At 39.7% G+C, this 14,999-nt stretch overlaps 3 protein-coding genes across 3 annotated transcripts; all 3 read right to left on the bottom strand.

Annotated features, from left to right (window-relative positions):
* Positions 1 to 755: 755 nt before the first annotated feature.
* MELLADRAFT_92867 (uncharacterized protein) lies at positions 756 to 2,259 on the bottom strand (the record flags this gene model as incomplete). The annotated part of the gene is made up of 6 exons (XM_007415690.1): positions 756 to 866; positions 934 to 1,220; positions 1,294 to 1,470; positions 1,540 to 1,770; positions 1,856 to 1,987; positions 2,199 to 2,259. The coding sequence occupies 6 exons, from the start codon at positions 2,257 to 2,259 to the stop codon at positions 756 to 758; spliced, it is 999 nt and encodes a 332-aa protein (XP_007415752.1).
* A 5,679-nt stretch (positions 2,260 to 7,938) lies between these two features.
* On the bottom strand, positions 7,939 to 10,276 carry MELLADRAFT_67414 (uncharacterized protein; the record flags this gene model as incomplete). The annotated part of the gene is made up of 9 exons (XM_007415689.1): positions 7,939 to 7,976; positions 8,326 to 8,393; positions 8,469 to 8,633; positions 8,728 to 8,804; positions 8,883 to 8,903; positions 8,977 to 9,210; positions 9,300 to 9,469; positions 9,627 to 9,741; positions 9,812 to 10,276. The coding sequence occupies 9 exons, from the start codon at positions 10,274 to 10,276 to the stop codon at positions 7,939 to 7,941; spliced, it is 1,353 nt and encodes a 450-aa protein (XP_007415751.1).
* A 1,658-nt stretch (positions 10,277 to 11,934) lies between these two features.
* MELLADRAFT_92865 (uncharacterized protein) lies at positions 11,935 to 13,878 on the bottom strand (the record flags this gene model as incomplete). The annotated part of the gene is made up of 9 exons (XM_007415688.1): positions 11,935 to 11,965; positions 12,102 to 12,290; positions 12,367 to 12,511; positions 12,583 to 12,653; positions 12,741 to 13,006; positions 13,073 to 13,195; positions 13,259 to 13,438; positions 13,602 to 13,615; positions 13,827 to 13,878. The coding sequence occupies 9 exons, from the start codon at positions 13,876 to 13,878 to the stop codon at positions 11,935 to 11,937; spliced, it is 1,071 nt and encodes a 356-aa protein (XP_007415750.1).
* Positions 13,879 to 14,999: the final 1,121 nt, after the last annotated feature.

The raw sequence follows: 14,999 nt of genomic DNA, 5'->3' as shown, positions 1-14,999 counted from the left end.
GCTGAGCAATTTTGCTCTGGTACAAAAGAGCAATCCACAGGTAAACATAACATTGATACTTTATTTGCCACTCTGATCCAAATGAAAACTCCAATACTGCAACATCACTGGATCAGGGCAACAAGCTATGAGTAATCTTCTTGAATCATCAGAGGATTTCATAAGACAACAGCACCCATCATGCTGTGTCTAAATCTCTACCCAACCCTGAACCCCTTAGAGGCTTCACAAATGATGAACCAAAGTAAAAGTACACTCAACTTTTCAACAACCCACAAAAAAGAAAGAAAAAGAAAGAAATTAAGTTGCAAATCTCTTCATCCATTCTCAAGAAACTGATCAAGTCGAAAAAAAAAAAGAAAAAGACCTCCGAAAAAAAAAGTCATTATGATGTTTTCTTAGAAATTTCTTCAAAAGCTTGGTTTGTTTGTTTGTGAATTTGGTTTTGATTTGTGAAAACAAATATATATATATATTTATATAGATAGATATATGTGAAAACCCAATGTAAAGAATAGAAAAAGAAAGGAGTAGAAAAAGAGAAATCAAAAAAGAAATCAAAAAAGAAATGATCCAGAAAACAAAAGCACACAACACACACACAACAAAAAAAACATAACAAAAAAACATCATTAAACACACAAACCAAACCAAAAGAAAAAGTTTAAGGAAAAACTTGAAAAATTAAAAAAAAACTTTTTCTGTCTCGTGCCCTCACATATAGTCATATCACATAGCTTTATGCGGCGTGTCTTTTATGCAGGTTTACCATCTTTCTTCTTCTGTTTTCGTGGTGGAGTAACCGGTCTACCAGAGTTCATACCAGCATACATGAACTTCTGTTTTTTCTCTGCGGGTTTCAAAATCTAGTACAAAAACAGAGTGGATTCAGTATAATGCTAATGATAATGATGCAAGGAAGAAAGCACCAACCTGGAAACTACATAACAAGGTCTCATCTACACTCATCATGGCACCCGCATTATCAAATTCACCACAGTAATTTGGAGCCGAGAAAAGGGTGACGAGTTGACGTTTGGCAAAGAATTCATAACCATCTTCCACAACTTGATGTGCTCGGCAAATCAAATCCATGTCATGTTTCTGTAAAAACCTAGTGACTACATCAGGTCCAAACGTAAATGAGACACCTCGATCGTTTTCTGACCATCCGGTGATGTCTTTGTCAGGATCTGACCAAAGTAGGTCGCAAAGTAAACCTAGTGTAAAACGAACAAGGTTATGGCATGAGTGAGTGTTGAACGATGGCTTCAACTTGAGACTTGATCGTACCGGTATCAGGTACGTCTGTAGGCCTCATAACCCTTCTGATCTGTTCCATGCTCTGTAAATCGGGACTCAAGCCACCATGCATCGTAAAGATCTTTTCATCGATAATAGCCGCGATCGGAAGACAATTGAAACAATCTGTGAAAGTTTTCCAGAGCTTGATATTATATCTCCTCTTGCCTAACACACCTCCGTGACCACGTTAGAATCTCTCGTCTGTCGGTTCGGTATGGTAAAGGAAAGGCTTACATTCGTCATAGAAACCATATATCCGATTAATACTAGCACATTCATGATTACCGCGTAAGATAAAGAAGTTTTCAGGATATTTAATCTTGTAAGCCAATAACAGACAAATCGTTTCAAGTGATTGTTTTCCACGATCCACATAATCTCCAAGGAATAGATAATTGGCTTCAGGAGGGAAACCACCGTATTCGAACAAACGAAGTAGATCGTAATACTGGCCGTGAATATCACCTGAGAAGATCGAGAAATCCGGGTGGTTTGGAAGGCTCAATACAGAGTCCAGTGATTGATAGAGCTATGCTGAAGAGAGACTTACCACAGATCTTGATAGGAGCTTCTAGTTCGAGTAAGATGGGTTGATTAATGAAGATCTCTCGAGCTCGCGTACACAGAAACTTGATTTCGTATTCTTGTAATTGGACCTGTTTACCAGGTCGATTTCCTCGCACTAAACGACAAGACGTGAAAGAGGTAAAGAAGCAAATGGTTAATGATGTTGTGTCGCGATGTGAGGCGTGATGGAAGAAAAGGAATATAAAAGGTCATATCGTTTTCCGAATCGATTCCTTGATCGCGATTCTCTTGTTCATCAAGAAGATGGGTTGAACGAAAGAGAAGGCGAAGAGAGAGACGCGAATGAGAAGAAGAGAAGAACTGACCTTCTAATAGTCTATCAATCACTGAGTCAAGGTCGATCTCTGGTCCACCCTGTTCTGCCATCGTTTGTGATCTTTTGAGTTATGAATATCCAAGCTAATAGAGATGAGACCAATCAGAACAGCGGATGAGATGGATTGATAGATAGATGAAACAAGAGAAATGAAAGACATACTGAAAAGTAAATTAGATTGATTTGATCGATCGAAGAGATGAGAGATGAAGGTGAGGTATTCGATCGACTTGAATCCTTGTTATTTTGGTTCGTTGGTTGATTGAAAATTGAGAATTTGATGAATTGATTGAGAGAAGGAAGGAGAAGAGAGATTGAGAGGTAAAGGAGGATGAATGGATGAATGGATGGATGGATGATTGATTGGTGGTTTTGAAGAAGAAGAAAAAAAAAAGGCTTCTTGGTGATGTACTGAGTTTCTTGGATGAGGTTTCTAGTCTTATTCTAGTTTCTCAATTGAATTTTGATAGTTTCTTCGATTTAGTGGTTAGGTTCTTATGATGATGATGATGATGATGATGATGATGATGATTATAATGAAAACAAAAGAAGGTCAAAAGTGAATTGAAATAAAAGTCATCAAAACAAACTCAAACAAGTAAAAAGAACTAACTGAACCTGCTTCAAATCAATCAAAACCAATCCAATAGATGCGAGAAGTTGAAGTTTGGTTAAAAAGATTTGATGAATTTCTTTTTCTTTTTCTTTTTTTTTTTGGATTAAAATTCAAATATCACAGACTCAAACTCAAGACTGACACTCTGTGAACTGCACAGGGATGAAATCAAAAATGGTTTATGTAAGTCTAGCTGTACTAGAATTTAGCATTTAAGTAGCTAGCTAGGTTTAGAGTTCTAATTTCAGAATTAATCTGATTTTGTTTGTTAAATTTGAAGGAGTTTTGATTCAGCAACAAATTGTGCATAGATCGGTCGTCAAAAGGTAACGAATCAAATGAACCTTTCTCGAGAGACACTCGGGAGTGAGCGAGGGAAAGGACAAAACGATTCAAATTCTCAAAGTCAACTGTTTATTTGTAAATTCAAAGTTTACATTCAAGTTCATTTCCTCAATCAATCAATAAAGAATTTCAAAAACTTTGCATCTTTCATCTTATTCATCATCAAGAATAACCAATTTCACTTTGATCAACCAAATTGATTGACAACCTATCATTCAGATCTTATGTTGAAAATTGACCCCTTGGTGGGCATGATCATTCAAAGATTATTAGAATGCCATATGGTTGAGCAACCAAATTGATGATTTGTAACAAGTCTTTTAAACAGTTAAACTTGACCAAAGGAAGTGGACGATCCTCTTAAAACATGATCTTTGAGGAATTGTTTTATGTAGAGATGATGATGATTGATCAAGAATGACCTCTAGTCTCCAGACCGTTCAAAAATAGATAAACCATACACCAAAGCACATGTTCAATCTCAACTTCCGTATCTAAACATTTAATTTATCTGAAGAATATTGGTGTTCCATGAACTTTAAGTTCAGATAAGTGATGGATATGATTTAAGACCCACATCATTAAAACTCAGATATAAGCTATAATCTTCAATTACTCAAAGTGACCATCATAGATTTACGTAATTATCGAGGATCGCATCATGGATCAGAATAAAATATGTATTGCAACAAAGTGGCGAATGTCATGAATAAGTTTTTTTTGCGGGTAAACACAAATTCAAAATTAGATTCAGTTTAGAATTAGGAGTTTCATCTTCATCCCCACTTTGATCAACATCTTGATCATGATATCTTGATTCTTACGTAAATCTAATCAAGTTGTTTTATACGTTTTTTTCAATTGAACTTGAAGAAAAAAAACTATCTAAAGAATCTTGAAGACAAATATTGAAACAGATTTGATCGTTTTTTCTTGGTTTTGTTTTGTGGTTTAAATCATCAAGGCTGTTCAAGGTACATTTAAAAAAGGATTTTTGAATTCTTCTATACGTATTTGGTGGGTAGGATGATTGGCATTTCTTTTTATAGAGTGATCTGAAGTGGTTTGGATAGTGTAAATCAGGAGAAGCAAGTTGTGAAGATCTGTGATGTTTCCTTCAAGTTTGGGTATATGATTTATAGGAATCGTAAAATGTTAGAATGTTAGTATTGTATCAAGTACTTTAAAATATCTTATCAATGATTTGCTAGACATTAATATCATTTCAATCTTGAATACTTTGAAATCATATATGAACTCAATACCAAAGAATAAAATTGTTCTATTTACAAAATTCAGGAGAAAGTCCATGATAATCACTGGCCTGATATTTATTTGAAGATAGCGTTTATTTTCAGGCAAAGTTTTCTGATTTAATGAGTTTATTTTCAGGTCAGATTATTATCTTTAGAATATGATCAAAACCATGTGCTATCACTTGAGAATATAAATACACAAAGTATAAATAATCTCTGAGCAGCATCAAAACATTATCAAGATCATAGTGATTATGAAATTTTCTTTTTGTCTACCATAGATGAATAGCAGTTTTTGTTCTCCTGCTCATTGTGGAGGCTGCGAGGCGCAACAGAAGTAGGGTGAGTTCCGCTGCATTGCACAAGGGTTTAGGGGTTGTCTGTAGTGACAACACCGGTATCTATTTCCAGGCTAGCTGGCTGCCAGATGGAAGAGGTGTTGGCACAGCCAGATCAAAAATCAGATCCTTACACAGGTGGTCATCTATCCAATGCAATTACCACCTACATGCCGGGTTTTCAAACGTGGCTATTTATTGACAACCTCAAAGTACTGTGAACCCATGAAGTGCTGTGTACCTGTGCAATTCTAGTGGATTGGTGGAATTTATGCTGGGCATTACCAGGCTCACTTTTGAAAAACCAGTAATCTCTCCAAGGTTCTGGGTTTTTGTACAGCTTTGTTTACACAGGGTGATTTAACACGAGTTAAAAAATGTTCAACCAAGAAAAGTGATTCTTTTTGGAGTTTTAGTATTACACTCAATTCCTTCCAAAGACCTACCTGGTATAATACTAAAAGGGTGGGTGCGAAATTCCACCTTCCCCTTTTAAAAGTCAATTCCATTCTATGAACTTCACATCAATTCATGGCAATCAGAAGGAAATAAAAGTTTTTATACATTGTTTGCCTCAATAGTAGCTCTCAGGAGACAAGGACCAGATATCAAGACAATTTACCTTATTCAGGTTTCAGAAAGATTCTTTCATCAAAACAAAGAAACTTGAATTCTAAACATGATCAGCTTGTTTGAAGTTGATCTAGTAGTAGAATGAGTGCCAACAAATACTATAAAAGTTTAGAAGACCTAGAACAACTCCACTATTCCTTAAAGAAGCTAGTATTGAAGTGCCTTTGACGTCCAAGTTAGAATGTGCACTCTTTGAATCTGTACCATAAACTTCCTTGTGTTTTCTCTTGCTCTATACTTTCATCATGTTCAAATCATTGTAGACTTGTGTTGATGTAGGCGCAGTTGAGAGATAATTACATGTGTCATGGATTGGGCTTCATCAATACCGGAATGGAATTTTACTGCAGCAATTATCCGCCCATAATGTCCTCAAAACCTGCTACCTCCGTCAAAACCACAAAATACAACAGTTCTACGCACAAGAGCTTCATAAATTGATCTTTTGACTAGACGGACTACTCTTTCCACCTTGAATTCCCCTGGTCCGCAAAAATACTGACCATTACAAATCATTGCACTTGTCTTTCCCAGTTGTCCTCAACCATCAAGGAAGAAGACCAACCCCCCCACCCAAACACCACAGCCTCATTAGAAGCACCAAAAAACGATGCCAACGAGATTCGAACTCGCGCGGGCAGAACCCAACGCCTTAGCAGGGCGTCTCCTTAACCACTCGGACATAGCACCTTCTGTGAGAGACCGGTGCCAAATTCGCAACAATATAATGTACTCAATCTCACTTAGAAGAGAAGCAGGAAACGGGATGGCTCTAGTTAGACAGACAGAGTGATTTTGAAGCTATCTGGGAGTTCATAAATTTCCAATCGACCATCAAGCGGGTGAAGTTTTGATAGGAGTACGAATCAAATTGTAGCAAAATCAGTGGTTGAAGTTCTGTATTGGGAGATCAGAGGTAAGCAAAATCCCGTCTGAAAAGAATTGAAGTATGTCAAGTGGATTTTAAATTGAGGAGACGTTATATAAGAATCACGTGAGGAGCTTGATTGGACTGTTGAAGGTAAGGGTACGTTTGGTAGCGATTATTTTTGGCGATTATTTTGAATAATAGCGATTATTTTGCAAAATAATCGCTGTTAAAAAAACACGTTTGGGACCACTTATGGTACCCAGAAATAAACTCCTTCCCCGTCCCAAAAGGAGTTTAAAACGGGACTTTGGATAAACGCCAAAAGGGAGTTTATCCGTGAAATAAACTCCCTTTTGTACTTGAGAAAATTTCATTTCGAAAGACTTCAACCCTTCTCATCAATCGATCCAATATGTATTCACTGCATAAGATGTTTGTTCTTTGACTCAATCAACATCTTTAACACTACACCATCATACTCAAGACTCACAAGCCAATTTTCACCTCTACTCCTCGCGCCTGGCAGCCATTTCCTTCTGCTTTTATCTGACCAATCATCTTCTCAAATCTATCTTTTGTTTCTCAAGTATGAATCTAGAATTGAATTGATTTTTCTGTGTAAAAAGTTATTCTCTTTTGTGATTGTACAAATGAAATCTCGAAAACCAATTTTGATTGAAGGAACGAGTTATCGATCCAATTTCCAGTCAATTGTGTGATTTCAACCAATCGGTCAATTTGAATCAATTTTTCAAAACCAATCAATCATCCAATTCCATTCAATCAGTCAATATCAATCAATTGTTGAACTTCAAAAAATTCCAAAACAAATCACTCTTGAAAGATGAGATAAATAGGAAGTGGTGGAGTTGAATTTGGTGACGTTTCTGTTATCGCGAGCGTGTTCGGGAAAAAAAATGGTCGGATGGGGACAAAGGTCATATCATATGATCATTAATTGTATTGGAGATCACCAGAGGACATCCATATGGGTGGATGTGGAGTGGTAGATTGTGAAGTGAGGTGAGCTGAGGTGAGAAAACTTCAAAGAGAGTTTACCTGAGTTTACTATATACATCTGGTTGGGATTTTCAACCAAACGTGATTTTCTTCAATGTACCCTAAACGGAGTTTATTTGATGAAAAATCAATTTGAACAATAAACTCATTTGCCCCGGGGCAATGTACCTGGGGTCAAACGGAGTTTACAATTCGTAATCGCAACCAAACGTACCCTAAGGTAACTCGTTATTTACTGATTGGAATATCGAAAGGATGAAAATTAGGTACTTTGAGTAATTGTCGGGGTCGGTCATTGTGGTCAATGTACCACTTGGTAAAATGATAATCCTGTTTACCTTTGTCTTACTTATACCATTTATTTCTCGTTACCAATGTTGTCTATATTTTCAAATCATCATCATCATTGTAAAGTTGAGAAAATTGGCAAGTTATCTTTGAAGCTAATTTGTCATTTTTGTCATCATTGTTCAATATATGTCATGTACCACTAGCCACCCCGTTGGGTATTGTTTGTTTTTTGGTCATGTCAATATATACAAAAAGTTTTAGCCCAGTTACTTGAACGCTTTTGGTGTTTCTAGGAATTGGATAAAGTCATAAAACATGCGAGTGATTGAGAGCGAAATGATTCTACCTGGATGGAAGAGTCAAAACATGACATTGTTTTCCTGCGATAAAGATTCCACTAGGAACAGTGGTAGTCATAGACAGGATCGTTGCCTACAATGACATCTAATCTATAAGCCTAAAGATGGTAAAAATTGATTTCTTGCTCTAGATCAATCAACTCGAAGAAAAACACGCTCAAAGTACTGGAAAGAGTTTGATAAATAATATATCTAAAAGCTCCTTTTGAAAGAAATCACTAGAAAATGTCTCAAAATCTGCCTAGATAGGTATATGGGCTACCTTTCTACAAGCTTCGACTGTTCCGTGCTTCTCTACAGCTTTACGCATCTCTAAAAAGTCACGGCAAAAGATAATGATGACCATCATCAGCATTTATACATTGGGAATTTGTTCAAGCAACTTACTATGACTTCGTAGATCGCACACAGGCAGGTCCATGACGCAAGTAGAGTTACTGTTGGTCGGGAATGCGCTATTTTGGTTTGTTTTCGAGATATAGATGAGAGACACATCTATTTGTCATTATCAAAGTATTTAAACAGCTTACGTATCGTTGTAAGGGTTTGGGCCGCCTACTCCGTGCATTTGTTGACATTCCCAAGCTTGAGTAGTGATGTATTCAGCCGTGAATCCGTAGGTCGAGTTGATCAGGGATCCATGGTACCAAGTGTTGACAGCTTTCTTTCCCTTATGTCTGATGACATTCATCATCCTGAAAATATACGGTAAAAAAGATCCACGTGTGAGTTGTTTGTCAGTGGAAAGAAAGATTTGAAAAAACGCCATAGGAAAGATTCATGGATTACGTTTTGTTTGGATAGCAGTAGGAGATTGAATCCGGATCCTCCCAAGCACCGTTTGGACCTTTACCGTCACAACCTTCCTATATTCCGAGAAGAGAGACAATCCAATAAATTTTTATAGATAGCTGCTTATGAAGCATGAAGCGTAGATAGCGTACAGATACTGTGACGAATCCACCCTGTTCAAAGTAACACCATTTGATCAGATTCTTATGTTATCTCATCAAGTTCGATCATTAGGTTGAGACTCACGTAATCACGAATGATCTGGGTCAAGATTCGAGCGGTTGCGCTGGTAGAGATCTCGTTCTCTACCTCGGACATTTGTCGAGCCTTCACAGGAATGAAGTATGCTCCACCTTTAAGAACACCTGAAATACCTTCAGGTGTACTGATGCCCGCATTGAGGACTGCTGTTGTCTGATTGCTTAGCGCTTCTTGTGCTAAACCTTGCCATTTTCCAAGGTACCATGCGTATTGTGACCACTGAAGAAAAAGATAAACAAATCTCATGAGTTATCATGAATCATGAATCTAGGTCTGTAAAATCTCTTTGAATAATCTTTGAATCTTACTCTAGAGAATTGATCTGGAATTTCCTTCCAGTTCTCTCCAAGTAATGTCATTCCGATCGCTCCTTGACCGATACCAAGAAGTGCGTTGATAGAATACCAAATTCCCATGGCAAGCAAGGTACCAGGCCAGGCAATTGCGACTGAAGCAATGAGTGCAGCAATACCTGCGGCTATTGAGAATATATCATTGAGCTTCCAAAGCGGGCTACGTTTGAGGGGCTTGTAAAGATCCGTGACCAGTGAGGACGAGATGGCTTATATGCGCAAGATTATGGTTCATTGAGTTAGAGTCTGCTCGTCTTTATGATTGCAGACCTAGAAACTTACATTGTGTTATACTGACCGCTGTGCCGATGGCGCCGTACAATGTGTTTCTTATCAAGTTCCACCCTTGTAAGGCATAAAATACTTCCCAATCAGGCCCTTTGATAGGAAAACAGGGCTGTGATCTAGAGTCAATAGCTGTATACAAGAAGCAAGGGAATGTGGCTGGAAGTGTTCTGTCCGCTCACCTGTCCCGCATTACAAGTCTCGCCAATTCCGCATACAAAGTTGTCAACGCCTCTCGACGAAGCAAATTCCTGAAGGAAGACAGTGGGGAAGATTAGATCATAGTAATCATGGATGTTTACGTTCGACAGATTTGATTTTTCCACTTTGACATATGATGAGGAGACACTAACCGCTAGAGACATATTTCGACCCCCAGGATAGTTAGCCAAGTAATCATCAAGCTTAAGTCGAGCCCATGTATCAGGCTGAATCGGTACGATTGCACATGGGTCCGACCAATTGACTGTCGGTGGTGGAATCTGGAAAGCAGGTGGTGTGTAGTTGGTCTCAATAGTGGTAACTGGAAGCGGACTGGTCGTGTTGGTATTATTGCCGACATTGGGAGGAGGGACGTCTCGTTTCTCCATGTGACCATGTACAAGTCCTCCAGCGAATGTGGAAATTAATAACAAATTCGATACCATCTTTAGTAGCTTTATTCAAAATGTCCCGTGATCAAGTTTGATTTAAGGAATGATAGATTTTAGATCTTCTATGGAAGGAAGAAATCGGCGAGCGGGTTCTGCGTTGATGCCCAAGAAATGAGTGAATGTTGATTGAATGAATGAGTGAATGTGTTTTGAGGTAACAAATGGATCAGTTGGCTTTGGTGACGCCGAATGATGTTCGAGTGGGTTAGTGATGTCCAAGCTCCAAAGATGGGAATGGAGGCTCAGGATACATCATAAGATAGAGGCAGAGTATCGATTTTAGACATTTTGAGAAAGACGCTCTGCTACACCCTTGGCGCCCTCAAACGCGTTTCCAAACGCGCAGTATGACAGGTTTCAGGATTGTTCTGCCAGGCAAGCTTGCTGCCAGGAGCCGCGGGCTGGGAATAAAGCGAAATACTAAGTATATATCGTGTTACACGTCGCAGCTTTTTAGCTGCCGACTTACCACTGAAGCTTTGCGATGAGCTCCATTCCAACGCAAGCGTGTCACTGGAGGTAGTGGGCATTTCGAGGTCTCTGTCACTGTGGCATATTCCGATATATGGACTGCGTCGACTTCACTCGCTGCGATAAATAAACAGAAAACTTATGGCCACCTTCAGCCGATGAGAGCATACCTTCATGGTTCTTGTTCACAAGTTTGCATCTTGAGATGCCCAGCTGATTCGTCGATCGATAACAAAGCAGGTCGGAAGATTTGTTAGCCAGCCTGAGCCAACGCCGCTGAGTCTGGAGTCATGTCAGAACTGTTAACCCATATAGTAGGCCCTATGGGTTTATCCCACCGAAACGGGACTTCGTCCAAACCGCTTCTACCCAAGGATATTGACCTCTAGGCTCTCTTGACCACGACTGCGAGACTTGTTATCGCACTGATTGCGACGATTGCTCTCCCGCTGTCAGACTTCGTTCTATGATTGTATGATCTCCTCCACATGATCCTCCAGCTTCAAGAACTAAGACGCTACATAGACAAACAGTCTTCTTAATTTTATGATGCGCTGTGATCCACCACACCTGATACAAAATGTCCAAAAGGCACTTTGCCCCATCATGAAGTTTGTGTTAATCTTTCCTTTCCTTTCCCTTGTGGAGTTTGTACAAGCCTGGAGAAATTTGGTCTTTGTGAGGTGATCTCATGGATTTGTATCTGTATGGTACTGACTCAAAGCCTTGGTGTAAAGATGGCTCAGGCTAAGAATGAAGGCTTGAAATCAACACAAAAAAGCACTTCTCACTTCTTTTGTGAGGGAAGCCTCAGGGATTGCACAAATTTGCTCATTTATGCCCTCAAAAGTTGATGGACTAGGAGAGTGTATAGTTAGCTTTTGTAATATCATTTTCCTACTTTCATGAGATTATAGATAATAATTTAGAAATTCATAAATTACAACAAACTGATGAGGTCGATCACAGTTGGAAGAAATGAAAATGGTGAAAAGTTGTATCAAACACTATAAAGATAAACAGGGACTTATTAGAAATACTAAAGTAAAGTGTATGGGGAATACTGTAAGATAATTTTCACAACTTGTGTTTTCATAGTCAAGCTCTCACTTCTTTTCTTGATTGCGAATTCTATGGCTTAACTAGAAGCGTGAGGAGTGAGAGGCCAGTTAACAGGAAAGTCAAGCCCATCGTCCTAATAAAGCCATTATACTAAAAGAATCAATAGTTGCCATAGTAATATCATGTCAGCTTCAAATCAAACGGGCTGTATACATGGACATCACTTCGGAATCCAAATGTGATGATTGCACCCAAAGAAATTCCAATAGATGATTTTGATACGCACGCAGCTCCACTAAGAACCGATCCTATTGCAAAGGCCATCTTCCCATTTGAAGACTCTATCAGCATCTCTCGGTTGAAAATGAAGTCATGGGCGAGGAGTTCGACCAATCCCGTATAAAGTAGAACCCCAGATGAGAAAGCATCCAGTGTTCCCGAGACCATGAGCGCTGTTGGAGAGTCGGGTCGGTATCTGCTCAAGTTTGGTTTAAACGATCAGTCTGGAGATATAGATATGAGCGAGGAAGTTGCCGAATTTTCCTACTTACGTGTTTCGTACGCCTAATCCAATGGCGAGTCCAAGTGGTGTCACGAAAGAGTAAACCATTCCACTTGATACTGGAAGCCACCGCAATCGTGCAGGTAGACGTAATTGTGAGAGCCTCGATCCAAGTCCAAGACCTTCGAACATCTCTGACGGATGAAAAAATATCAAGTCTTGATCAGTGCTTCGGTGAGACAGGATACTTGATAGGCGAGCTCACGGTGGAAAATGATCACAATGAAAAATGTTGTGAATTGAGGGTCTACGGCCAGAGTCAATCCAATGACCGCACTGATTTATAGGATACGAAAAGGAGATCCAAATGAGCACTCCAAGATCAAAATTGGATGACGCCAAAAGGCTATGTGTTGAACTCACCTATGAAATACCACACCAATCTCAAGGATGGCCACGCTTATCAGCTGTGCAGTGGCACTGGCCTGTGCAGCGGTAACAGCGGCCGGGTCTTCATCGCTAACTTTTCCCAAAACTGATTGTCCAGAATCATCACCACCATGCTCTGGTCTCAAATCGCCACCCGCCCCAATGGTATGACTGTGATCCGCGTGACCAGGGTCGCCAGATCCGTGAGTGTGATATCTGACGCCCAGCCGAGTCAACCTGGCGGTCCCAACTCGGAAAGCCTGACAGAATTTTACCTCAAAATCAGCCTCTGGTCTGCTTTCATGGAAAGTATATGGTTGACTCACTATTATTTCAACAAGGAACAATACGAAAACTGAAATCATAGAGATGGCCTCTGGCCAGGGGTATACTTTCCATGCACCTGTCAAGCAATCCGAAGACAGGGCTTCATTTGCAGGTGCTAGAAGCTATTGAATGATATGATGAGTCAGTAGCAGAATGAGGAAAATGGACTAGAATGGTGTAATCACATGTATGAATGCTGTCGCAATTATCACACCGCTTCCAAAATATTTTGCAAATTCATATGCGGCCGCCGGGATGACGAATAAACTTGACCGTCGAGTGAGGATAGGGAAAAGTGTCCCGAAGAGTGATGTGACGAGAATGATAAAAATTGCTCCCACTCTCAAGCCCAGTCGACCACTAAACTACGATTGCGAAGATGTAAAGGGATCAGCGTACAATCTACAGGGTCAAAGGTATCGCGCTTTTGAAAGCATAATGAAGGGTAGGATGACACCATGGAATTTGTACAAAGCTAGATGACTGGACGTGTTCTATGTTTTTTGTAGTAAGATCATGATAACTTACCTCATTGCTTGAACCTATAGAGCCGCGCGATGAAATTCAATCGAGGTTGAAGTTGAATGGAGCGGACAAGTGCGCCAGTGTACGCGATGTCGTGAATTGTTGTGAAGATCGCCCGGAAGAGGAAGAACAACTCGGTTAGTTATTCAGGCGTTCAGCATGATACACTGCCGTTAGCCGCAGGCTGATGCGAGATCCAGCCGAGAGGGAAAAGGAGTGACAACGAACCGCATTCAGGTTGATCTAGTGGCGTAGAGGTTGAATTCTCAACAGCTGCCATATTTTGATTGATGAATATTTTGTGCTGATGCTGATGGACTGAGGTAAGTCAACAATAGATTACGAATTCCGTATACGGGATCAGATGACACTCGAGCTAGACTAGCATATATCCTTTATCATGCATTAGAAACACAGCAGCTTCAGTCAGGTGGCCGGAGTGAGTTTTTTATGAAATCACTTCTGATGTACCTCACCGGTAGTGCACGGGGTGGACGAAACTGAAGGGAACCCTACAGGTTATCAAGCCACCGCACCGGTTTCGAAGTTGTGGACACACGTAACGAGTGAAAAATCAAGTGTGACAGATTGTAGCCCAAGTGACACCTACAAGTAAAGAGCATTTGCGGTTTGAAGTTGCTCGCATGTAGTTCAGCCTCGCATGTGAGTTCCACACAATTAAAAGTTTTCGAACGTGAAAATCTACAGAGAAAATATGTATCTATCAAGATTTATGTATCGCATTTACCCTGATTTCTCTCTTGCCCAATGTTTGCACAGAGCTTCACAGCCTCCACCCCTCCGGTCATGTCACCTGCATGGCCGCAGTTCCCTGCAATCCAAGACACAGCCGTGTGGAAGGATTTCTTACCTAGATCTAGACCCTTCTGACTTCAGCTACCCACATCTTAAACAGAGGATGCAAAGATCAAGAAATTTATTGACAGTCTTGAGCTTGAATAAAGATATGATGAAGATACATGTGAAGGATGTGACAGAAGGGATACTCAGAGTCACACAACTGTGATCAGTTTCACTGATGATTAGTGCTGGATCTGAATTGAAATGTATTGGGAGGACCTGAAACCATTCACAAATCAGTGATGTTTTCTTTCAAACACCAAGAAAAAAACTATCAATCATAGATAAGGCTCTCTTTCATAGAATCTTCAACAACACAAAAAGAAAGCTCTCCAAGTTCATCATCTGAGCTCCTCAACTAAAGGAGCAAAACCTAACCCTCAAAAAATCTTCTAGACCGGAACCAAGTGGTCTGGGAGGATAACTTCTGCTACATATCCCAACCCAATGCCAGGGTTTTTTGGATCACATTTTCTTGCTGACTTACTTAAGTCCTGTAATTGATGAGCTTGATGCTACAAGAGTGCAACACTCTCGAAT

This window comes from Melampsora larici-populina (genome assembly GCF_000204055.1).
Source record: "Melampsora larici-populina 98AG31 unplaced genomic scaffold MELLAscaffold_53, whole genome shotgun sequence".
Lineage (NCBI taxonomy): Eukaryota > Fungi > Basidiomycota > Pucciniomycetes > Pucciniales > Melampsoraceae > Melampsora > Melampsora laricis-populina.
Note: the sequence above shows the minus strand (reverse complement) of the source record. Positions and strands in the feature narration are given on the sequence as shown.